Source organism: Lissotriton helveticus, chromosome 9 (genome assembly GCF_964261635.1).
Source record: "Lissotriton helveticus chromosome 9, aLisHel1.1, whole genome shotgun sequence".
NCBI lineage: Eukaryota > Metazoa > Chordata > Amphibia > Caudata > Salamandridae > Lissotriton > Lissotriton helveticus.
The window spans coordinates 419503536-419529533 of NC_136070.1; the positions used below are offsets into that span (position 1 = coordinate 419503536).

At 45.2% G+C, this 25998-nt stretch overlaps 1 protein-coding gene across 1 annotated transcript in view; it reads left to right on the forward strand.

Moving 5' to 3' along the window:
* Positions 1 to 25998, forward strand: part of DYNC1H1 (dynein cytoplasmic 1 heavy chain 1) — a 1596152-nt gene that overhangs the window by 85939 nt on the left and 1484215 nt on the right. Inside the window, exons 6-10 of the mRNA XM_078660192.1 lie at positions 125 to 396; positions 481 to 708; positions 2103 to 3179; positions 11896 to 12075; positions 13453 to 13602. Of these exons, the coding sequence (XP_078516318.1) occupies positions 125 to 396; positions 481 to 708; positions 2103 to 3179; positions 11896 to 12075; positions 13453 to 13602 (1907 nt within the window). The remainder of the gene's footprint in view (positions 1 to 124; positions 397 to 480; positions 709 to 2102; positions 3180 to 11895; positions 12076 to 13452; positions 13603 to 25998) is intronic.

The following is a 25998-nucleotide window of genomic DNA, read 5'->3' on the forward strand; positions in this document are numbered from 1 at the left end:
GTGATAAAAATAGCCCTCCTGATTAAAGAGCAGCATATTTACTTTTTATATTCGTTTGAGGAGGGCGTTTAATTTAATGAACTATGTTCTAGATGTGTATTCCAATTTTTTTTTGTCTCTCCAGGTCTCAAACAGGCTTTGGAGACTGTGAATGATTACAACCCTCTGATGAAGGACTTTCCTCTGAATGACCTCTTGTCCGCGACTGAGCTCGATAAGATCAGACTAGCACTAGTTGCAATTTTCACTCACCTAAGAAAAATCCGAAATACAAAGTACCCCATACAGAGGGCGCTGCGACTGGTGGAGGCTATATCCAGAGACCTGAGCTCTCAGCTGCTGAAAGTGTTGGGCACCAGAAAACTAATGCATGTTGCCTACGAAGAATTTGAAAAGGTATTTATCGGTTATACTAAGTTATGCTGATTGTCATAATGGAAAGTTGGCTGAATGGTGTAACGCTATTTGTATTTTGTCTAGGTTATGGTTGCATGTTTTGAAGTCTTCCAGACTTGGGATGATGAATATGAAAAACTTCAAGTGCTCTTGCGGGATATCGTGAAGAGAAAAAGAGAGGAAAATTTAAAAATGGTCTGGCGTATCAATCCTGCACATCGGAAGCTGCAAGCTCGTCTTGATCAAATGCGTAAATTCAGACGACAACATGAACAGCTTCGAGCTGTGATTGTGAGAGTCCTTCGGCCACAGGTAACTACCTTTTTTTTTTTTTTTTTTTTTTTAATGGAAGAGATTTCAGTAGTATGCTTCTTTACTAAACTTAGTTTGTATTCTGCATTTCTTCTTTAACAGTGGCTGCACTGTGTGTGTGTGTGTGTGATAGACTTGAGCAATTCTTGTGTAAGATTAGCCAGTCTTTTGAAGCACAGGCTTGTTAATAGATTAAATGTTGAGGGTAGTTGAGATTCTGTTGTAACAGCTTGTTATACTATATGGCACTGGCCGCTACTAAGAGGACTAACGAAAGCTCTTTTTGAACTCTAAAATGCTTGAAAAATTAAATCTGGAGTCAATATGACATTGCCTCACTAATAAAAACACCATGCAAAATATAATGTGGTTAATGACCAGTTCTATGACTCGTAGCCCTGAATATTGGAAGTTTTCAATTGACTTGTTTTAAAACAAATGTTCCCCTTCATGTCAAACTACATAGTGGACTAATTCATAAAAGGGATTCTCGTGGTACAGTACTTGAGGTCAGTATAAAGTATTTTTTACATTTGCAGTTTGAGAAGACCTGGGAATTCCACTGACTATAGTTTACAATTAAAACTAGCGTCTTGTAGATGGATCTCTTTTCTAGTTGATGGTGTTTACACCTGTTGTCTGAAAGTGGAGTTGCAGAAATTGGTTTGGGGATACAGTGTGCACTTCAACAGTAATCACTATAGAGTTGTGTTGGGGTACTTCCTCTTTATAGAAATTCTCTTTTTGTCCCATTTTTCAGTGCAATGTCACCTTCATTGAAGTCTGCACACGTCCATGTTATTACGCGCAAAGGTTTTACAAAACTGTGAAGGTTTTAGCCTTTGTCTTGTACTGACTACATAAACTACAGGACTTTGACCGTTTAATATAGCCTTATAGCCCGCCGTAGCGGGCTATACCGGCTATTAAAGGCCCGCTGAATCGTTAAAGGCCCGAGCCGAAGGCGAGGGACTTTAACGAGACAGCGGGACTTTAATAGCCGGTATAGCCCTGCTACGAAGGGCTATAAGGCTATTAGAACATTCTGCCACTAGAGGGCAGAATGTTCTAATAAATTAAACAGAGGTTTCTCGAAGCTCGAAGGGATATAAATCCCCTCTAGCTTCGAGAAGCCTTTGTAGAACATTGGAATGTTGCTCTGCGGGCCTTTACCGGCCCGTAGAAGCAGGGAGCACTCCATTGTCTGCAATGGAGCTCCCAACATTCCAATGTTCTAATTTCCATTTTAATGACTTTTTCAAATTGCCAATCTTGTGCTCAAACCTTTAAAACAAAATCTATTTAAATGTGTTAATTTTACAACTTGGTTTTTTGGATATCTGTACTTTAATGAAGAGCCCTGTTTTTATCTTTTATCATATTTATTTTTATAGATCACTGCTGTTGCTCAGCAGAATCAGGGGGAAGTACCGGAGCCCCAGGATATGAAAGTAGCTGAAGTACTTTTTGATGCTGCTGATGCCAATGCGATTGAAGAGGTAAACCTTGCGTATGAGAACGTCAAAGAAGTTGACGGTTTGGATGTCTCCAAGGAAGGGACAGAGGCCTGGGAAGCTGCTCTGAAGAGGTATGATGAACGAATTGACAGAGTTGAAACACGAATCACCGCTCGCCTTCGCGACCAGCTTGGAACAGCCAAGAATGCCAATGAAATGTTCAGGATTTTCTCCAGATTCAATGCACTTTTTGTAAGACCTCACATTCGAGGTGCAATCCGTGAATACCAAACACAACTGATCCAGCGGGTTAAAGATGATATTGAATCTCTGCATGATAAGTTTAAAGTTCAGTACCCACAGAGTCAGGCATGTAAAATGAGCCATGTGCGTGACTTGCCACCCGTCTCTGGCTCGATTATCTGGGCAAAACAGATTGACCGACAGCTAACTGCCTACATGAAGCGTGTTGAAGATGTCCTTGGCAAAGGATGGGAGAATCATGTTGAAGGCCAAAAGCTGAAACAGGATGGGGACAGCTTCCGCATGAAGCTTAATACACAAGAAATATTTGATGATTGGGCTAGAAAAGTTCAACAGCGCAATCTTGGGGTTTCTGGTCGCATCTTTGCGATCGAAAGCACACGTACAAGAGGACGAACTGGAAATGTGCTGAAGCTGAAAGTCAATTTTCTGCCTGAGATCATTACTCTTTCAAAAGAAGTTCGTAACCTCAAATGGCTTGGCTTCCGTGTTCCACTTGCAATTGTTAACAAAGCTCACCAAGCAAATCAGCTCTACCCTTTTGCAATTTCCTTAATTGAAAGTGTTCGTACTTATGAACGGACTTGTGAGAAGGTGGAAGAGCGCAACACAATTTGTTTGTTGGTAGCTGGACTAAAAAAAGAAGTGCAGGCTTTAATTGGAGAAGGAATTGCCTTGGTGTGGGAGTCCTACAAACTTGATCCTTATGTACAGCGCCTTGCAGAGACTGTTTTCAATTTCCAGGAAAAGGTTTGTCAATGTTTTTATACAATTTTTTCTGATGTCAGTTCAATCTTTATTTTTGTCATACGACCATTAAAGTGCACAGCAAAAATGACATACTGCACATGAAAATATAGCAACCATAATAAATACACCATTAAAGTGCGTAACAAATACATACAGTACATAAGAATAACTCTTTCAGCATTTATTAAAATTCCATCGCTTGGCTCCGGCCATGCACAGTAAATAAAAAAACAATCAACCATTAAAAAAAATAGTCAGAATTGTACATCCAGGACAGCGTGATAAAAACTCCTGGAAATAAAATCATGTCTGTAATATACTGTCATATCCATAGAGTGCTGAGTGCCTCAAATAATCACACAATCCTAGATAAGAATTACTGCAATGACATTGGCTTTGTCCTAGCCATGATTACAACTCTGGTAGAACAGGAACCTCTCCAGCAACCTGGGACATAAACTTATGATGCCTGAACCAGGCGCTCATCAAAAACCTACTTACAGCAAAGACAATAGATGTTGTAGTATCGGATTTTAATATCCTCAGTGCAACCCCATAGCCTCTGATTCCCAAATTACAGCAAACTGTGTGAATCCCATTTTTTTGAAGAAAGTAATATTCAGTACAGAAAAATTAAATATGTTCAACAGTCTCCAGGACATAACCACAAGCTAGGCATGTAGATGAGTCTGAATTGGTGACCCATGTGTTGAATGACCTTATGAGTGTAAGCAACCTAATCTGAATCTCACGTAGAGAATTTTTGCCACGGGTGGTGAAATCAGATCATAAAACGGCTGAAACTTAGGGAAAGACTTAAAACTTAAACTCAGTGGTTAGATGCCCCACATTTCTGCTTATAACCTACTGTTCTTCCACAAAGGTCCAAAACTTAGCTTTCACAGTGGCTATATCTTTTTTACTAATGCACTCCGGGCATTCCCAGCGATGGATCAGCCCCAATGATCTACACCAAAGTTTAACATGGAGTAGCCATTGAATCAGTTTGTCACCACTTAAATTTAAAACTTCTTTCAAGGATTCACAATATTCTCCTAGCTCCGGAGTAGACCATATTCGTAGCAAGTAGATCAATGGTTTTATTGTGGCCACATCTCCAAGCCTCTTCTGCCCTAGATCAAAAAACATTGGAGACAACGGAGTACTAGCTGAGACAGAAGCAAGGAATCTGGCAATTATATTTTCCACTCACCACTAATTTGTGCATGTCAACAGAACCCCATAAAGTGCAGCATTTTGAGTTTTCATCCTGTAAACTTACAGGGTGGGGGCAGTCGACCGGGACCAGGACTGTTCATGAAATCGGAGTATGGGTTTGGATTTATAACATAAAGTTAAATAACTTTTCTCAAGTTGGAAATCCCAGCCTAGGGTTTCAGTTAACCTTACTTCGAGGTAGTCTAACTTGGTACCCCTCTTGTAGGGTTTTCCTAGCTATCTTCACTGGTCTGGTTTTGCCCTTCCTCTTACCAAATACCATGGACTTGGTTTTTTCCACATTTAATTCCAGGTCCCTGATCTTACAGAATACTAGGAATTTGTCAGTTAGCTTCTGGAGTCCCATTGGGGTCCTGGAAATAAGTAGTGAGTCATCAGCGAGCAGCAGGATTTGTGTTTTTTTACCGTTTAACAGTGGAGAATAATTTTCACAATCATGCAGTTTGTTTTATATGAAGGGAGAACAGTGGAGGTTTGAGCACGTAACCTTGGCATACCCCACACCGGATGGGGTTTTTGGTAGTTAATTCACCGGATTTCCCCACATAACCTGCACATAATTACCCTTGTGCAGCCTCACAAGCAAAGTTACCAGGTATGCCAGGGCTTCCATCGCTATTAAGACTTGCCATAGCATTTCCGGTGGCACAGGGTCAAATGTGGCTTGGAGGTCGACAAAGGCTACGTACAATTTTTGCTTATTTAGTAGCACGTATTTCCAAATAAGTAAAATAAACCTGAACACCTGGTCACATGTGCTGGATTTAGTACAAAATCCTGCTTGGTAAGGTGAAAGGATCTTATTGTCATCATTCCAAGTTAGTAGTTTGTCCAAATCTTGTCTGGCAAAGATATTTTGCATGTTATCTATTAAACTGATCAGTCGATAGTTAGATGGCGCAGAGGCATCACCTTTCTTGTGTATAGTTATTTCCGCCCCTCAACAGGTTCTGGTATTTCTCTCCCCATCAGCAGCTGCGTTAGTCTGGGCACCCTACATAAATGTTTTGTCTAACTACTCTGACTTGTACAAGTCACCCGGTATCTTGTCAGACCCAGGGACTTACACTGTTTTCATTCTATCGATGGCCCTACGAGTATCATCCAGGCTAAAAAGGGATCCTCTACTGCCATCAACACTCTTTGACTCTATAAATTAACAGTTGGACATATCATCAATACCACCCACAGGGAGGATAGCTTCCCTTTTATCATAGAGCATGGTAAAAAAGCCTACCCACTTCCAGGGTTGGATAAAATAATCGGGTGTAGTGACTCCATCCAGACTCCCATGTGCTATTACGTACCAGAATGTGCAGTTGTCATTGCACCTGGCTGTGACCATTAGATTGTGCCAGCTATCAGCCCAGTCACGCTTGGCCTTTGTCAGGGCTGTTTTATACCGGTTACCTGCTTGGGCAACAGCCGAGGGATCACTCTCCTGAATGACCATTCTTACGTTAAGGTTTGCCTGTTTGCACTCATGGTTAAACCAGGCACATTTCTTCCCCTCCATAGGTTTCTTCTCGGAGGATTGTGATGTGAAAACACATGTCAATTCCTCGAAAAAAACCTCAGTGGGCTGTTCATGTTTGATCAGGTGATAAAATATCAAAGTTGGAAAAATGGTGCATAAACAGTTCATAAATATTGGCTTTGCATTTGCTATCTTTCTGGATTCTAGGCCAGGAAACTCTTCTGAGGTTGCTAGCTACTAAGGGTTCTTGGTATATTGTGCGGCTACCAGACAAATCCCTGCTAAGGGTACTGCCTTCCATGGGGAAAAGGAGAGGATTGTGGGCACTGTCTAGCCGAACTGTGATCATCATATCACTCACTAATGGCCACAATCTGACATCCACCAGGAAATAGTCGATGACATTAGATCTACGGCCTCTCTTAAAGGTGGCCTGCCTTTCGGGGTCTAAACGTGTCCTGCCATTGTATGCCCTTAGACTCCGTCCCACCACCAGGTGAATAAGCTGGAAGGCTACATTAGTGTTGCGCGAGCCTCCTGCTTTGTTCGCTAGGTTAGAGCTCCTCTTCATCCTCAATCAGAAAGTTGAGTAATAGGGAAGGTTTGAGCGTGTTATTAAAATCCCCCGCTACCAGCACCCTAGTCTGTGGCTGATAGGTACCTGCCAAATCATCAAGCATAGATAAAGTGGGCGATTCATTCCCTGAGGATACAAACCTAACATAGACATGAAAGATTGTTAAGACTAACCCCAACAGAAAAGTATCTTGAATCCCCATTCGGTCTGCTGATTTAATTTTCGGCTATTTATGGGCGCATGCGATAGAATATTTCACAAAAATTGTAGACCACCACTTTCCCTCCCTGAATGCCTTTGGGCTAGCGCTTGGGTGCTAGAAGTGGTATAATCACTGATGAATACCCTATCAGTAGTCCACGTCTCCTGGAAGATACCAATGTCCTTATCCTTAGTAAACGTAAGCCGCCCAAGGTCGGAGAGTTTAGGGTAGATCCTAACCAGATTCTAAGATATAATAGACAAGCTAGAATTCAGAGCAAGATCTTCCACTTTGGTACTAGTAAAGACCTCTTTGTCAGATTTATCGGCAATAGCACAATTCGCTTCAGTGGTACTTACTCGGCACTTAAAATTATTCGGCAACCCCGTATTAAGCAAGTCTCCAATATCAGGAGTAATATCTTAGCTATTGGCATTCGCCGTGAGCGGAGAAGTAACTGCAACCGCTCCAGTTGCATTAAAACCGGATCTTCCAGAAGAGATACCAAGATCCGATTCCGTGGCGAAGTTATTCTCAGCATTGTATAAAGATAAGACACTCAATGACACAAGCCTAGTTTGCAGAGCTCTGCCCTCCGATATTACGTGAATCGAAAGGGAAGCAGTTCAGGAAGGTACCCAGGTTGGTCCCCATCCCTCTGTGTTGATAACTGCCTTCCTCCTCATAAAACCCCATTGAGCAGGGCACTTCCTGCAGATCTGCAGTATTTAAACTGAATGCTGAGTTATTGTGTGAGCAGCACCTAGCATAGAGTGCAACCAGATTTTCCCCCATCCCTAAATGTCAGCTAGATCACATCATAAAGTGGGTTAGTGGTTGAACACCTCAGTGCACTAAGAATGTCTTCTCGGATCACCGACCGACAACACCTGACATATCTCAGCCAATGCGTTACCTTATTGATGACAGAATCCTCCGACTCGTGCCTACCAAGTGAGGAATGGAGTTTAAGGACTTTTACCATTAGAATTCTATTTACAGCAGAATTATACATCTCATTGCACCTCCTGTTCTAGTATATAGTAGACCTGCCACTCCACCCCTCTTCGCTCCCATCAGGTCTCTGGGTCCCGCCTTCGGTTGAGGGATATAGTGCAAAAGAAACAATTGATGGACGGAATGCTAGACAATGAAAACATTCACCCCCAGTCACAAGGATCTACGTTTAATCTATCATTCTTTTGCTCACCACACCACCCCAGTTTGGACCCAGCCATATGCAAATTAGTGGGACGGGTATACCCAAACGTCATCCGAAAGTGAAGGTGGTGGCGGTAGGGGGGTGACTGGCATCAACCTGCACAACAGGTTCATCTATATTTGCACTTTTTTTTTTTTTTGTTGTTGAAACTTTTTATTGAAAGAAAGAAAAAAAAAAACTAAGTACAAGGCAAAAAGAAAAGTATACATGGACATGTGTTCACATAGGAGGACACCTAGGCACGATATTACACAACAGATCAATAATACATATTGTGGGGAGGGGGCCAGCGGGGAAACAAATTGAAGGATAACAAAAAGCACACAAGACATGGAATGCCGGATCAGGGGGACAGAGGGACTTCGGGGTTGTCCACAAACTGAGGCGCACATAGATTTCCACGGTACGCGTTCCATTGGCTCCAGATACTATTCCATTTTCTGGGTGTGCCCCGCGCCACATACACAGTCTTCTCCCTGAACATACACCAGTCCATATTCTCCTTCCACACCGATACCGTGGGCGGGCGCTGGGAACCCACAACTGCGCTACATCTCTTTTGGCAATCATATACCCCAGGGTCGCCCACTGCGTCTGGGCCACACTATAATCATTCGGCTCCCACACATTCAACAGGCACCGCCTAGCTTCGGGCTGCAGCACCACCCCCGTGACTCTACCCATCACAGTATGCACATTCGTCCAGAACCGCACCACCTCCGGACACTCCCAAAGTATATGGAGGAAAGTACCAAGCATGCCACAACCACGCTTACATACCCCGTCCGAGGAATAACCCATGCGGATCAAGTGCGGACCAGTGATATACACACGATGTAAGATCTTGAGCTGAACGAAACGGAGACGGGCAGGGATCACGACTTCCTTAGGCGAGGATAATGCAGCCTGCCAATCCTCGTCGTCCAGCTCTAAACCATCGCCGGTCCAAACCTCCCTAAGATGCACTAACAGATCCACTCGGGTGTTGATCAACTTCTTATAGATCAGGGAAATGGTACTATCGGGGACGTGGCTGTCAAGGAGCCGATCTTCAAGGGGGGGAGGACTCGGGGATGACAGTACCTGCAGGGAGAGCCGAACTCATGGCATGGTGAATCTGTGTGTATCGGAAGAATTCCCTGTCACTCAATTCGTATTCCGACTGTAGTGCCGCAAAGGTCTTGATTTTGCCCTTGACCCAAAGATCCCCCACGCAGCTAATACCAATCATATCCCATTTTTCAAACCCTTTCGTCTTACAGAGACATCTCAACCTTTCAGAAGCATACAAGGGGGTCGCACGAGTCAATCGACCTTTCCAACCCACAGACGCATTCGCAGCATGCCACACTCTTAGAGCAACCTCGGTAGGTCCAGATAAATGCTTGCCCGCCGCCTTGGAGTAGAGGGCCCTCCTGTAGTCCCCGCCCGGTAGCAAATACTTATCCATCTCAAACGCCGGGTTAGGAGCAGGCGCGTATGTCGCGTGATTGATCGCACTCAGTTGCGAGGCCCAATAGTAACGCCTAATATCCGGCAACGCTATACCCCCATCATACCAGGGAAGAGTGAGTTTAGCGAGGGAAATACGCGAACGTCCATCCCAAATTAACCGTCTCTGCAAGCTTTTAACCTCCCTAAAATAGCTTGCCGGAATAATATCGAACGTATTCTGCAGCGCGTACAAAAATCTCGGCAGGGCCATCATTTTAAAAAGGGCTGCGCGCCCGAGCGGCGAAAGCGGCAACCCGCACCAGCGCTCAACGTCGAGTCGCAATCGTTGAAGGGGGGGGGGAGCAGATTATGCGCGTAGCGAGCCGCATGGTCTAAAGTTATAAAGATCCCCAGGTATTTAAAGCCCGTCGCAGAGATCCGAATGGGGCATCTGCGAGGCAGGGGAGGAGGACCGCCCGAGAGCACGTATACACAGGATTTAGTCCAGTTGATAACAAGGCCCGAATTTTTCCCAAACGAAGTGAGCACATCGAACAAAACATTGAGAGATTTTCGAGGGGACGTGAGGTACAATAAAATATCATCTGCATAAAGCGAGACGCGATCCTCAAAGTCCGGGGACAACCGGATCCCCTTTATATTTGCACTTTTAATCGGCTGAAGTTGCTTTACTATTAACAGCTGATGAATAATGGTTTTTAACTCTCTCACCTCCGCTTTAAGTCCAATTATCAGAGGAATACAATCAGTAACAGAAGGTGTAGAAGCAACTGCTACGCAAGTAGGTGGACCGCTAATAATAGTACTATGCAGTGAAGCTTTATCTGTTAACTCAAGCAAAGGTAAAAAAAAACGATGTCCGCATGGTAAACATCACCACCAAAGGGTGTGATTACCGTGGGACAGAATTTGTATTCAGAATTTAATTTGGCTGTATAGCCTCAGGGCAAGTTTTAGATTTCATAAACCTATTCAGAATTCTAGTTTGAAACCGATCTAAACCTGCCGATTTAAGAGATTCCCTCATAGGACACAGCAGCTGGGGGCTGAACAATAACCGGGTTTAGCAATTCTTCACACTCGCCCAGTAGGTCATCCCTCCGATCAATGACACAGTTTCTCCCCCACCTTTTTTGACACTTTTCTGTTTTTTTTTTTTTTCTGTTTACCCAAAGCCACTTGCGCCCTCCTCTGCCTTCCTTTTACCCATATTTGCTTGTGGGAAGTAAACCGCCTCAGCAGTTACCTTGTATTGGCCTTGGTGCTGGATGATAACAATACAAGTCTTGAAAAAAATCACAAGCCCAGACCCCCAATTAGTCAGTGGTGCAGATGGTTTTAACCACACTGGTTGCTCTTGCATATAGCACCAGAACAGTACCTTGTCTGAGGAAAGTCAGGGCCCTGCCATTTCCTGGCGATGACGGGCCCGCCCATGGCCTGTGCGCGTCCCGCGGGAGGTCTTCCGGTGCTTTATGCTCACAGCGCAACAAGTGGAAGGTGGCTGGCAGGAGACCCCTTCTTGAGCTTGGGCAGTTGGACCCTGTAGTCCTGTTGTCCGTGGGAATCACGGCAGGCCTGGGGTAAAAAAAAGGAACAGTCCCAGTACTCTGCGTCCCGTCCCTCAGGAGATCTTCCAGCGCTTTATGCGCATGTCTCAACAAGAGGGAGGCGGCTAGCAGGAGACCCCTCCTTGAACATGGGCAGCTGGACCCTGTAGTTCTGTTGTCCGCAGGAATCACGGCAGGCCTCGGGCAGTGAGCAAAACTGAACAGTCCCAGCACTGTGTGTCCCCCTAATTTCTGATGTATATTGTATATTTACATTGTTTGGCTTAGAATTCTTGTGCATGTATCAGTAGAACTGTACCGTTCAACTGTATGGTATCCAGTTTGAGTGCATAGTTTTAGATGTTAGGGTATGTAACGGATAATGTTTTAGTTTAAAATACCATTGATGGTGTCAGTAGAATGACCAATTCCTTCAAAGTAGCCCTTTATGTGTATTTAAAAAAACAAAACATTTTACAGGAATCCCAAGCATGGGCATCACGTGACAACGCCCCAATTAAAGTTATTGTTATGGGCACATCATTAAACCTGCTGCTGGCGCTCATTGATCCTATGCAGTGCAAATAATTTGACACCACATGGCTCCGAGTAAAAGGTCGCACTTTTGGTCAACTGCATATGCTCGGAGACATTGCACTTTCAAGAAAAATATTTCTCATCTGGGTCAAAGTTTGTATCTGCAGTGTTTAAACAATTATCTATTTGACGAAGTGCATCCCTTTAGTTAATAAAGTGCCCATGGTCATTACTTATTAAAACCCAAAATTATTTGCCGACCTAGCTGATGGATGAGCAGGCATTTGTACCAGTTATCACAAAGGGGCTAAAAGTAAAACAGTGCATGTTGTCTTTAATGCTGAGTTTATTACAAATATCTAATGTAGATATTTCTTGCAAGCCAGGTTTCTCTATCCGTAAAATTTAATGTTTTTTGTTAATAGACTTGGCTTACATTTTGGCATTTTTTCTGTAGGTGGACGACCTCCTAATCATTGAAGAGAAGATTGACTTGGAAGTGAGATCCTTAGAAACCTGTGTGTACGAGCACAAAATGTTCTCCGAAATCTTAAATCGAGTTCAAAAAGCAGTTGATGATTTGAATCTTCACTCCTACTCCAATCTGCCCATCTGGGTTAATAAACTTGATATGGAGGTAAGAGATCAAATTTCAAAAAGGGATTTGAAAATGAGCAAGCACTTGTGTTGTGATCTAGTAGTATACTATAGTTCTTGTCTAATTATTTAGGTTTCAGTGTTTTTGCTACAGATCTGTACTTTATAGTGAACTGGTAAAGTTATGAGACATTGCACTCACTCGGTATAATTGATGAAATAGAATATCAAAACAGACCAGACACAAATCACGGAGAAAGACTAAAGTAAGTGAGAACTGATCAAATAAAATGTGGGATAGTTAAACCAATACCGTTAAATATTCACAAAAGGACACTAGAATGGGGAAGAGCACAGGTGAGGTGCTGAAGAATGAAGTGGATGTAGGGTTGCTTGCCCATTAAAGTTGTAACAGTTGTCCTACCTGAGATTGCATTACACGTTAGCAGCTAAAATACGTAATGTAAGCACCACTAACAACCCAGTGCAATTTCGTTGAGCCTGAAAATTGCAGTAAGTTATAAATGTTCCCAGTTGATGAGAGTGAAATGAGGTTCGATGCTATAAACTACAGACCATATGGCATGACACCCGCAGAAGAGAAGTGAATAGAACGTTGTCCAATAATATTTAAGTACAGTGAATTCATTGGGTAAGAGAAATCGGTGTTATGGGTTTGTGAAGTGAATGTGTTGCCTGACAACTTAAGAGGAGTTTTGGTTAATAAACCAGGAATCAAGAGACAGAATTCCAGTGTATTTTCTAAGACAGTTCAAGGATAGGATAGGTGTCAACCTAGTCCAGTGTAGACACAAGGTTGGAAAGTGACCTAGTAAAAGGCTGCTGAGTGTGAATTTGTAGTCTTAAGGTATTTTCTCAGGCAAAGGAAGTAATAATTGTAGTGTCGTAAATATTGTGAGTTGGCATTTTGTTTTTCAGTGCATTCATATGTGACATTTCAGAGACGTGCACTGGAAGCTGGAAAGGAAGGTTAATTAAAACTATCTTCAACGTCATGCATATGTGTTTTGACCAGGTCAACCCATTATATACATTTTTACAAAAAGGATAACTTGGTCTTGTTAGTTTGCTGTCTTTGCATGCCAAACGTCAATTAGTACTTCAGTGTTGGTTGCTGGTTTCTGTCAGGTTATTTATTTCTTATTTGTACCTGTTTTGCACCATTGAGCTCTATTACTAATACTTGGACACCAGGCATATAATAAAACATGTGTTCTGATCTGAATGGCACAAAAAGCAAAGTCTTGGAACTAATCAATGTTGTTAGAGCTACTTGAATTGCTGTAGAGCAAATTGTTTACTAAAATGTTAGGAAAATACCGCATTAGTGTGTTTATAATATTTATCTTTTTAAAAGAGGGTTTGTTTAGAAGTCACTTTTTTTTCTTCATTATAGATTGAAAGAATTCTGGGAGTTCGTCTGCAAGCTGGACTGAAAACCTGGACTCAGGTTCTCATGGGACAGTTTGATGACAAAGCTGAAGTGGATATGGATACAGATGCTCCACAAGTCAGCCACAAACCTGGAGGGGAGCCCAAAATCAAGGTAAGCACCTTTGCTTTGACATGTTAGTTTGTTGGATTTTGCGGTTGGGTTTGTGATGAGTCAGACGAGCATATCTTTATTGGAACAGACTTTGAGCTCTATTGTAAACTGTATCTGAAAGAAACACTTTAGTGATAGATTACTTACCTTAGAATATCCCCAGGCATCAGACTGGATCCGGAAAGCTTTCATCAGCAGTAGCCCTGCTCGTCGATAGGCACAGTCATACGGCTCCGCGTGCGTCGTTGGTGTTGTATTCGCCGAGATGAGCTACTTAGACACGCCCACGCGCACTGACGTCAGTTTTTTCTTTTTCCGTGCCAGCACGCGCAGATCCGGAGAGAGCGGTACCCCGTCACTTGTTGACTAAGTATTTTTTTTAAATAATTTGTGAGTACACTGTACCCCTGGTGCATAGGGATGCTAGGTTCTGTAGTAGGGTATCTCTATGTATAGTCATAATCATGTGAATAGTCCCGCCCATGTGCGTGGACCCCGGAGCAATCGAAATAGTCTCTTAGTTGTCCTCTTCTGCAATCCTGCATAGACACTTAAGAGAAAATCAAAGACAAATAATGCAGCCTGAAATTAACAAGGCTACACTGGCCAGTACTTCATCCTGAAGTGAAAAAGGATAGCCAGAAAATATTAAAATTTAAACATTTTGGTAAGTTTCACACACAGAGAAACTCCCCTTCACCACAATCCTTTGTCATGCTAGAGAGGAAGGGTTGGACAGACAAGCCCCATAGGCTGCCATTATGTGTCTGTAAATGGATACCGTGCCTTTAAGGAACCCTCCAGAGACCCTCGGTATCCCATGATGCTCAGTTCTTTTTTCCGGCTCCTGCTAGCAGGAGCGTGGAGCATTGAGTTCTACCTTTATTGGTATTTCTTCAAATATTTGAGCTTTTTTTTGTCAAACTTATCTTTATTGAATTTTTTGTGTTCCAAAATACATCGTTAAATCAGCACCGTCACATCACCCCTCGCAGGAGGTGCTACAGAAATCGACAGGGTTATAATGAAAGAAAGATGTGCAGTGCCTGACTCCGTCCCCAATGGTCTGCGCAAATGACAGTTACAGTTTCTAATAACAAGTGAGCCTTCGGCAATCCTTCAAAGGCAGTAAATCAAAGCTAACAATTTAGCGTGCAGCCTATCGTGCTCTGCGAGAGGGGATACTCAAAGAATGTCAGTCAAAAGGTGCCACATAAAAAAAGGTATAAATAAACAACAACGGTCCTTGACAAAGGGAAATACACATTAAATAATTATAGGCCACAATCTGCACTATAATAAACAGGAAGTCCAGCCGGACCTCAAAATGTAATCAATACTCCAATGAAAGAATGACAGAACAACGAATAAACAGTGGGACACAGTCCTGTATCCACAAGGCTAGACAAACAATATACAATACATACAGGTAAGAAATTTATCAGGCAATTGAATTTAGAGGGAGCAACTAAGGTTAGGATAGAGTCAATTTGCTTCACTCATGTAGAAAAAACATACATTTTGCACATAGTAGTGAACTAGTGTTTAGACTACAACTGTTGACGGCGTTTCGATCCATTAAAAATTGAGGATCATCATCAGGACAACCAATATTTGCCTGAATGTACAAGCCTGTATTTACAAGGGAAACAAAAAGGGGACACATAAAACAGGAATTAGCAAACTGTCTACTGCCAGAAACATAACGCGATCAGGTAACCATACCATGCTTAAGGTTGTAACTACCATACGTGTAGGTAAGTGCCAGTCAGACAGTGTCAATTGAACACGGCGCAAGTGCCAGTCAGACAGTGTCCAATACCCACGGCGCAAGTGCATAGAATTAATGAATAAAAAAGGAATACACGTGCAAGGAGACGAGCAACACGATGTGCTTGTGTCAGACGATTGGTGATCATGCCCGTATTAACGACACAGGAGGGGTCATGCAATTGCAGGAGGCAAGGTTTATACATTAACCTTAGGAGAAGGTGCAACCAAGCAACCGAGATGTCTTGGAGGAGTGGCTCTGGTGGTTGGCAGAGAACGAAGGGTTGTCAGATTAAGGGACCTGAGGGAATTAGAGCCAGGATTAAAACTAGCCAGACCGGTCATCAATAACACATTGTGAATTGGTGTTAAGGGTAACACTTACCTCTATGATAGGAAGGCATACCCTAAGAAGGCAGACGCCGTGGAAGTGGGTAAGCCGCTCCTTGTCCACAGCATGATTAGCACATTGGATAATTCATCAATTTATGATGTAATTTAATTACAGTGTTCCCGCCCTTAATCTACACAATTTCCGAAGCGTCTGCCTTCTTAGGGTATGCCTTCCTATCATAGAGGTAAGCGTTACCCTTAACACCAATTCACGTCCTAACTCGCCGGAAAAATCTCGCTCTAACTCTATTGGTAGGGCCTCGAATAAATAAAGTAGCTTAGGGAGAAGCGTCATATTTAAAAGCATGTATCCAACCTAACCACGACAAAAAGAGGGGCTTCCACTTTGTACGTTTTGTTTGGATACGAGTTAGAATGGGGGGAAATTAGCGGTGTAGTGCCCTTTCAATCTCGGTGTCAGGTGGACCCCCAAATATTGTATGGAGGACTTAGCCCATTGGAGGGGATTTAGAGATTGGAGCCTGCGGCATTCTGCCTGCTGGAGCATGAGATTGAGAATATATGACTTGCTTAAATTTACTTTAAAGCCAGCTACAGCTTCAAAGTGCTCAAGTTTCAGCTGTAAAGGTGAGAGGGACGAGGCCGGATCGGAGAGGCACAAGAGGACATCATCTGCGAACAGGGAGATTTTGTGTGGGTCCCCAGTGAATGGGATTCCCCAAATGTCTGGGTTGGCTCGAACCGCCGTCGCCAAAGGTTTAATGCTGAGGGCGAAGAGTGAAGTAGAAAGGGGACACCCCTGCCTGGTGCCTCGAGAGTGAAGAAAGGATGGTGAATGTACCCCATTGACCGCAACTCTGGAATGCGGGGGGAGATACATTTTTCACCATGATTCAAGCTAATTAAGTGCAAAGCCAAACGCCGCTGGTGTGTGTAACATGAATGCCCAGTCCACCCAATCGAAGGCTTTTTCGGCATCCAGCCCCACCAGTACTGCGGGGATCTGAAGCCTCTGGGCCTTCTCTAGCAGATGAACAATACGGCGGGTGTTATCATGCGTTTGACGCCCTTTAATAAATCCCGATTGATCGGGGTCATGTATAAGGTCTAGCATAAAGTCATTCAATCGTTTGGCTAAAATGGAGGAGTAAAGTTTCGCATAGAGGTTAAGCAAGGCAATAGGCCTATATGAGGCGCAGTAATGGGGGTCCTTCCCCGGTTTGGGTATCACGGAGATCACAGCCTCAGTCATAGAGGCAGGGGGTCTTGCCTTCCTCAGCCATAGTATTGAAGAGCCGCGTGAGATGTGGGCAGATGTCGGAAGCAAAAGTTTTATAAAAAGCGTGTTGTAGCCATCTGGGCCTGGGGCCTTGTGGAGCTTAAGATTATTTATCGCCGTATTGACCTCATCGAGACTGATAGGGGCCGTAAGTTGCTCATTCCAGTCAGCAGTAAACTTAGGGAGGTGGAGTGTTTGGAGATATTCCTGTTGGGCAGCAGGGTCTAATTCGTCCCCGGAATAAAGGTTATTGTAAAATGTACCGAAGATCTCTGCTTTTTCCTCATCCTTATGTGTAAGCTCCCCATCAGGTCCCCGGATTCCACCTATGTATTCTTTCACCCGTTTATCTTTCAGCTGCCCGGCGAGGTGTTTACCAATTTTGTTGCCCTGAGAGTAGGACAGATGACGCAGTTTGAGGAGCGTGAGTTCTGCCCTATTGTTATATATAGTGCGAAGTTTGCCACGGAGCGCCGTGAGATTGAGTGGGGTCTGTCTAGTGGGATTCTGTTTGAGAGAGTTCGATAGAGGCCAGCTCTTTTTCTAGTTGTTCCTGCTCTCTAGTGCGCTGCGTGTTGAGTGCTGAGTTAAGGACAACGCATTTCCCCCGAAGAACCGCCTGAAATGCGTCCCAGGTGGTAAGGTCTGACGTGTCTTCTGGTTTAATATCAAAGTATTCCTTGATGGATTCTCTGAGCTTGGTACAGGAGTCTTATCCCATGTAAGCGAGGGCGGGAAGTACCACCTGGGCATAGTCTAAGTGTTTCTGGACCAGGACACACATATGGAGAATAGGCTATGATCTGATACTGAGAGAAGGGAGATCTTGGCCTCCTGAAGGACACCCTGCAAGGATTGGCTAATGAATATGTATTCAAGTCTGTAGTACGTGCGATGGACATGCGAATAAAAAGTATAATCTCGCGTGTGTGGGTACAAGGCACGCCATGAATCTACTAGATCCATGTCGCGGATACGTTGTCGAGTGTCACCGGAAAAGGAGCCCGAGCCTGAACGGTGGGAGTGAGTACTGTCCAGGTCATTCTGCCAAGTCATGTTGAAGTCACCTATGAGAACCTCCGCAAAATCCAGTAGTTTCCTCAGTAGTGTATGTAAGAATTCCGTCTGGCCAGTGTTGGGAGCGTAGGCTGCCGCAAAGGTGAAAATCCTACCTCTCAAACACCCCTTAGTTATAACCCAGCGACAGTCCTTATCGCTTAGAACATCTAGGGGTTGGAATTGTATGGAAGCAGGGAATAATATGGCTACTCCTCTATGCTTTGTACGGGCCGAAGACTTGTAGATCAAAGGGTATGGTTTGTGTCGAAAGCGTGCGTCCTCAGACCTAGCGAGGTGTGTCTCCTGCAGGTCCACTATGTCGAGGTGGCGATCAATAATGTACTTCCATAGTTTTTGGTGCTTTTGGGGGAAATTAAGACCCTCAACGTTCCAGGTGCCAATAGTTATTGTCATAGTGTTAAAGGGAAAGATACCATCTCAAGGAGGGCTCCAGAAGACCCATCATCCCCAGTGGCACAGCTGAACCCCAAAGGTACATACCCCACCATCTCATAACCCCAAGCACACCCAGATCGAGAGAACCTACAGAACAGGATGTTAAAAAGCCGCCACCATGTCCCACCCAATCCCACCCCAGAACCCCAAATAGTAAGGGAAAAACAAACATGAATAGAAATGCAATACAATGTAAATCTTGAAAACAATACTATAAGCATTGTTAGATCCCTGCTAGGGGTAGAGATACCCCCCAGGAATGTGGTGAGATGGCAGGTCCGAGGTCCCCATCCGCGCCCATCCTGGAGCAAAGCCAAGCAGATCAGTCAAGAAGCAACATTAAATCGTTGATCAGTTGTAGCCAATAAAAGTCCCCACTCGTTGTAGGTGGGACCTTGACATGTGCGTTAACATCAGCCAGAACCGGGCTGTCCTTGTAAAAGAGGAACTGAGCAGATGACCCAGATGGAACCTTTTAAGAAAGCAAGCCTGACCGCAGCAAGGTGGAAGTCCTTCGTTACCAAGTACAGTCCCGCTTCAGGATGCAAAATGTCTCGAGTGGGCGGCAACACCCAGTGTTCAGAGAGGACAAGACGGCCTGTCGAAGCGGCATATCCCCACCCCACCCCACCTCGTCGACTGAAACCATGCTCCACACAGCATCCAGAGATCCTGATGGCGCGAGATGCCAGCCCCTCTAGATACATGAGCAGTATAGGCCCTTGAGGTCCCTTTCAATGGATCATTTGCGGCCTCTGCTCGCGCTCACAGACCACGCAGACGAGTTTGGCGTAGCCCTACGGAGATCATCATTCTTGTCCCGGGTGGCAACGTTGTCTTCTGAGGAGAGACCAAGAAGGACCAAACCCTTCTGCTTACCGGTGACATGGCGTTGTTGATTCCGGAATTCAAAACTGAGGCCGAAGGGATAGGTCCATCGATATCTGATCTTGTCATCTCGTCGCTTAGTAGTAAGTGGTCTGAACAGCTGTCTCCGCGCTAATGTGGCCGGTGCTAGGTCCTGGTAGAATGAATGATTTTGAAAAGAGATGAAACCTTTCGACCTAGCCGTTGGGAGGACCGCTTCTTTGACGTTGAAGGAGTGGAACTTCGCCAGGACATCCCGGGGCCTCTTCTTTTTGCCAGTTCGCAAACTCCCCACTCGGTGGACCCGTTCCAGTTTTATTTTAAGCGTTTGGGGGCTCAAGATTTCTGCGAAGAGCCCCTGCAGAAAGGCCTCCAGGTTAGGCCCCTCTGCCCCCTCCTCCAGTTCCTTAATGCGAACGTTCTCTCTCGGAGCCCTATTTTCAAGGTCCTTTGTCTTGAGTTGTGATTGGAGTAGCTGGTTGCGAAGGGATCGAACATCTTCGCGGAGTTCCGTGGTCCGCTTATCTTGATATTGATGATGCGCCTCCAAATCTAGCACCCTAGTACCCACTTCTTGCTGGAGGGACATCAACTTGTCGGTCAGGTACGTCTGCAGCTGCTGTATGGATGCTTTACTATCCTGGCCAAGGTCTTCCCGCAACTCAGTCTTTGAAATCCTTGAACATGGCCAGGAGTTCCGCTTTAGGGAGGGCCATAGCCGCTGTTTCATCGTCTGCGCGCAGCCCAGGGCGCCTATCTGAGGCCGCCAAGCAGTCCGAGACCTTGGGGTTGTTCGGATTATCCCCTTCTTGGGCGGCATGCGGACCGGCCCACGGGGGCCCTCCTTCATATCGCTCGGGGTAGCCACAGGGTCCGCAAGGCAATATGTGGAGTCGAGGCAGCTGAGACACCCTGAGTACGCAGACTAGTGAGCCCCGAAGTGGTAGGAGAAAGATGGCGGGGAGCGCGCTGGATGGGTTGTCCCAGGAGGAGTGCGACGCAGGCCAGCCTGGGTCTAGCAGGTTGATTTGCCAATTTTTAGTGCAACAGCAAGGGGAAGCAAGTGCTGACCTCAATGCCAGGCTGATCTATCGCAGGAAGGCAGGAGTAGAGAAAGGCCTCTTATTAGGAGAGGGGTGGCGCCATTTTGTAACCGGCTAGAAGCGTGGGTATCATCTGGCATGGGGCAGAGAGAGGCGTGATAAGCAGAAACACTCGCTGTCGGGCCAGGTGGGCGTCGCCAGATCGTAGGCTCTCTTGAGTGAAGTCCAGTAAGCCCGGAGCATAAGGTCGCGAATTTGCACGAGGGAAAAGCAGCTCCAATGCCTCTAGCGAGCCGCCATCTTAGGGGAGGCAGGCGGGCCTCAGCACAGTATAACTGAAAGGCGGAATGTCTCGCGGGCAGCAGCAGATTCCAACACTCAATCCGGCCCGCAGCCGCCATCTTGTCCTCCGAGCCGAGGCTGCCAATGGCGCTGAGACCGGGATGATCCCAGATAGAATGGAGCAGATGAAGGCTCCCCAGCAGCGCGCTACATCCTCCGCCGTTAGTAGATGGCAAGCGCGGCCCTCCGAACGCTGGGGGACCGCCACAATCCGCTCCGGAGTAGAGCGTGGACCAGGAACCGAGACGGATCACGACCGTTCGGCCATCTTGCCCGGCCACGGCCTGATATTTCAGTTTTTTTTATTATAGTTTAAGTGTTTCATTCGACGTCTGGGGCCTTTATCTTCCCTTTGCTGTCTTTTTTGGGCAGTTAAGCCACTTCTTTATTGTCAAAATGCCATCTTTATTTGACAAGTGCCATGAATGTGGCATGAAGAAGGCCAAGTCGGATTCTCACAGGGTCTCCATACTCTGTCTTCCCTCATCTCATGTTCATGACTCCTGTGACATCTGCAAGTCATTCTCCAGGAGGACCCCTGCGTGACAGGGAGAAGATCCGTCTTCAAGGCCTAGAGCTGAGAAGACAACAGGCTGCAGGTGGGACCTCTGGGCATGGAGAGAGCCTTTACTCTTCCACAACCCATGCGTCTGCATCTGGGAGGTTCCCCAGTTAGAAGAAGGCTCAGAAACGGCGCCGGTCCTGGTCGACGTAGATGGTTACGACGTCTATGTCGAAACCAGGTATGACAACGATATGCTCCCCGTCAACTCAGGGCTCTGGGTCTAAACAACGTCAAAGATCAATGTCTAGGGGAAGGACGTTGAGACCTCGGACGAGGTCGACGCGGAGGATATCACAGACCACGTCGACACATCATCGCCGTCGGTCTGGGTCCAGGAGACATCGGTGCTCGCCGGCGAGGCCGCTCTAAGTCGACGCGCACGTCGCCGTCGACTAGGAGATCGACGCAGTCAAGCAGAAAGTAGACGTCTAGCAGGAAGTAGACGTCTAGAAGTAGTCAGAGCTAGTTGTCGAGAAGCCTGTCACCCTCTGTGGTCAGCATCTCCACATCTGACAGTTCTAGGTCACGCCGGCGTTCGCCATCAAGGGGCCCTGCCTCCAGAGCTCCCTCTTTGAGGCCTGCCCGCAAGAGGAGGAGAGTGATTCATACCTTGGACTCGGAGTATTCCAGGACCTATTCACCATCTAGGTCACCGACCCTAGTAAACGTCCTTCCTGGGCTGCTGCATCAAATCTATTCTAAGTTCAGGCAAATTAGAATGTACAGGCTCTAAAGAGACAGTATTTACTTTACACTGGTGTAGGAAGCTGGCTCTGTATATACCATAGCAAAATAAGGTATAGTATGCACAGTCCAGTGGATACCCAAAGGCTTACAGAGGTAACCGATAATACCTTACTCTCTACTTGTGGTAGTGTGGGCAAGCAGTAAGGCTTTTTCAGTGCATCGTGTTGAGTATTTATTGTACACAGTCATGCAAGATATGATTTCACACACTCAAGGACTGAACTCAGACCAATTGTTTGTATCAAAAATGTTTCTTTGTTGTATTTTTCTTTATTCGATTCAGTAATCTTTATTTCGGTTTTGAAAAACGATAAAAAATACATAACATTCATACATATTGAATAATAAAACGCAATTAAAATGGAATTTTACATTGGTGCTGCCTTGACTGGAGCAATTACTTGTAATGACCTTTAGTTCAGTCCATAGGTCTTGAAAATATGTATACAATACATTAAATACCACCTAATAATAATAAAAAAGTTAAGATTATTATAAAAAGAGGCCACCCAGTACCAAATAATTATGTGGAGCATTGACCTGTTTGACATTGATATTCTAAACTACAATCTGATTGATCATTACTACTCACATTTTATATAAAAAAAGAATTATACATATTCTCACAACATGTATCGCATGATTAGTAAGAATTAAAATCAGTAACAGTCTGAGGCGAGAGGAGGGAAACAATTTCTAAGTTTTCATCAGGGGTTGTATTTTTTAAAAGAATCCAGCGCCTTCACCACATTGAGCTTATGAATCGCGAGATTCCAAATACAATGGGCTTAGAGGTATCAGATTTTAACACTCTATATGCCTCCTGACAATGCACAAACCCCATATTCCTACACAACTGTTTGAGCCAACATTGCATAGCAAGTTTGTATCCTGGCAAAAAAATAAAATATGAAGCTCTGTCTCCTCTTGGGGTCTAGACCAACTGGCAGTAAAGGTACGGAGGGGAAGGGTGCCGACTCTAAACTGTAGATATAATTTCCTAGCTAGAGGAGGCAAGATATCGTCCAGGAAAGGCTCAAATTTGTATTTCACTTTGTGTTTAAGAAAATCTGCTGTGAGATGACCCGTGCCCGGGTTCCCACAAATAACTGCCAATTTATGTAATCAATAGGTTTTCACCAGTTCCACACGTGAGGTTGCCAAGCATGCTTCCTCGGGGTTGCTCCAGAGACTAGGGTTACCCATCCTGCTGCACTCTTCCTTTAGGTACGCAAACCAAGGGATCTTTTTCTCTGCACCCCGGAAACCCAAAAGCTCTGTTGTTTCTAACCAGTATGCTTCCAACTCTGGGGTCACCCATAGTCTTCGCCAGAAGGTTAGGGGTCTTAATGCAACCTCATCTCCTATTGACCTAATACCAAATAGATCTCGGCAGAATTAAAGGGGTACTAGAGGGGAGACCCAGAGTCTGTCTTAAAAAGCTATTCTCAACTTTGCTCAATTGGCTACAAGAACAGTGACCCCACAGTTCGGCCCCAAACATTGATGAGGCCCTGGCCTGCACCTTGTAAATCTCTAGGATAGGGCCAACAGGTTTAAAGCAAAAATTTCCCAGTAATTTTGAAGTTTCTCCTGTAGTCTGAGCTAATTTGGGCTTGGCTTTGGCAATTTGTGGCCCCCCACTCCATATTCTCGGTAATGGTTACACCTAGGTAGTCTATTACAGAGACCCTTTCCAGAACCATGCCATTTAGGCTGGGATTAGGATGTGTTGTCTTGGCTGGATTAAAGACCATACATTTGGTTTTGTGGTCTTTATTTCCAGCCCCTTGTTACAGTAGATTACAAAACTGTCCAGGACCCTATGTATTCCCATCGGTGACTTGGACATTAAAAGGGTGTCGTCCACGAACAACAGTGCAGAGACCTTAGAGTTTGCCAGCTTGGGGCCATCATTGTCCATAACCTCATTAAGGTGTGCACTCAAATCGTTGAGAAAGCGGTAAAACAGGGTAGGAGCAAGCACACACCCCTGCCTCACCCCCTTCTCAACGGGAAATTGCGGACTTAGCTTCCCTCTTTCCCATATCTAACTTGGGCAAAATTGGCTTCATGCTGCCTCTCAAACATGCTTAACCCCTTCGGTGCTTATGACGGAACGGTTCGGTCATGAGCGTTGGTTGGCCTGTGCTCATGACGGAACCGTTCCGTCATGAGTCCATAGGGCTAATAGAACGTTCAGCACAGCGCAGGAATTTGCGCCGCGCTGAAGAGGTTAAAAGATCAGATGGGATCCCCATGTATCTGAGTGCCCTCCATAGTTTATCCACGAAAATTAAGTAGAGGCTGCCACCCTCCATTTTCACAGTTTTTCAAAATAGAAGTTGTAATCTATATATTTGGTCAAATGTAGAGATGTTCTTCCGGAAGCATTACATTTTCTATCATCCAGCCCTGGAGGTGATCTTTGAGTACCCGTGCAAGCAATTTTTGCATGACCTCTTCTTAAAAACTGGAATGATTTCTGCCCCCGCCCAGGTTTTAGGTATCGGCATACCTTCCATTATGGCATTAAATAAAGCCCATAAATAGGGGGACCATATTGTTGGTTCCTCCCTAAACAGACCCCCTGGAAGTTTGTCTAGTCCTGGTGCTTTACCTGCGGGGAGTTTCTTTATTGCAAGTGCAACTTCTGAAAGGGTAATCTCCACAGCTACTTCATGGATGTTCTTTGATGAGATATTGGTGGCCTTATCTGCCTCAACCACGTCTACCTGCCCTGTCTTAGGGGAAGTAGAATATGTAACATTGTGGGTAACAGATGCCGGCTTAGAAGTGTATAATGCCTGGAAGTGATCAGCCCACTTATCTTCTGCTATATGTGGCTCAAGGGCTGCGTTACCTTCCCTATTGCCAGTTCTTACTATAGCCCAAAATTATTTCATGTCTTTCCTCGACAGGGCATCCTTTGTCATTCCATTTATTCAGTTCCCAGGCCTGCTTTGCTTGGCAAATAACCTTTTTGAACAGCACCCTCCTACTCTTTACCAAAGACGTGTCTTTGACTTTGATAGCTACCAGGAGGGCCAGTTTCGCCTTGCGGCAGTCATTAAACCAAGTATGGGAAGGCCGTTTTTTCCTCGTAAGGTGCTTAAGCGGGTTAAATATGTCAACCAGTGTGAGAAAGTGCCATCTTTCTTGCCTTGGTATGCCCCCACTTTTTTTCTGAACTACTGATGTGCTTTGACTGAGTGTGCCCTGGGTCCCTGCCAATCCGGTACCCAGGGCCTGTGTTCCTTCCCTAAAAAGAAAATCTATGCTGAAACAAAATACCCAATTGGCATCGCTGGCCACCTGTACGCCCCTAGTAAATGGTACCCTAGGTACCCAGGGCATGGTGACCAGAGAAGACTCCTGAGGGCTGCAGCACTTATTGTGCCACCCTCAGGGGCCTTGTACCCTGGCACCCACACACTGCCTTTGCAGGCTGAGTGCCTAAGTACAGAACTAAACAAAGAGTCGACATGGCACACATCCCTGGTGCCATGCCCACAGAACTCACTGCCCTGGCATACTTCAGTCACCCCTCTAGCCGGTTGCCCTATGCCAGAGGTGAGGGCACAGGGGCATGAGCCCTGTGCCCTTACAGTACCCAGGGCCATTCCTGGGCACTGTAAGTGCAGTGATGCCATTTACGAGTATATGGTGCTGGGAGGTTGTCATTACGAACTCCACAGCACCATAATGGCTACACTGAAGACGGACAAGTTTGGTACCAAACTTCTCGGCACATTAAACCCGCACTGATGCCAGTGTGGGACTTAATGTAAGATGCACGAGAGGGCATCTTAGAGATGCGCTCCAAAACCCGAACCTACAATCCACGTCTGGGCTGAGTGGCTGCAGAGGCTGCCACACAGCAGACATGTTGCTGGACCCCTGGGTGGAGAGCC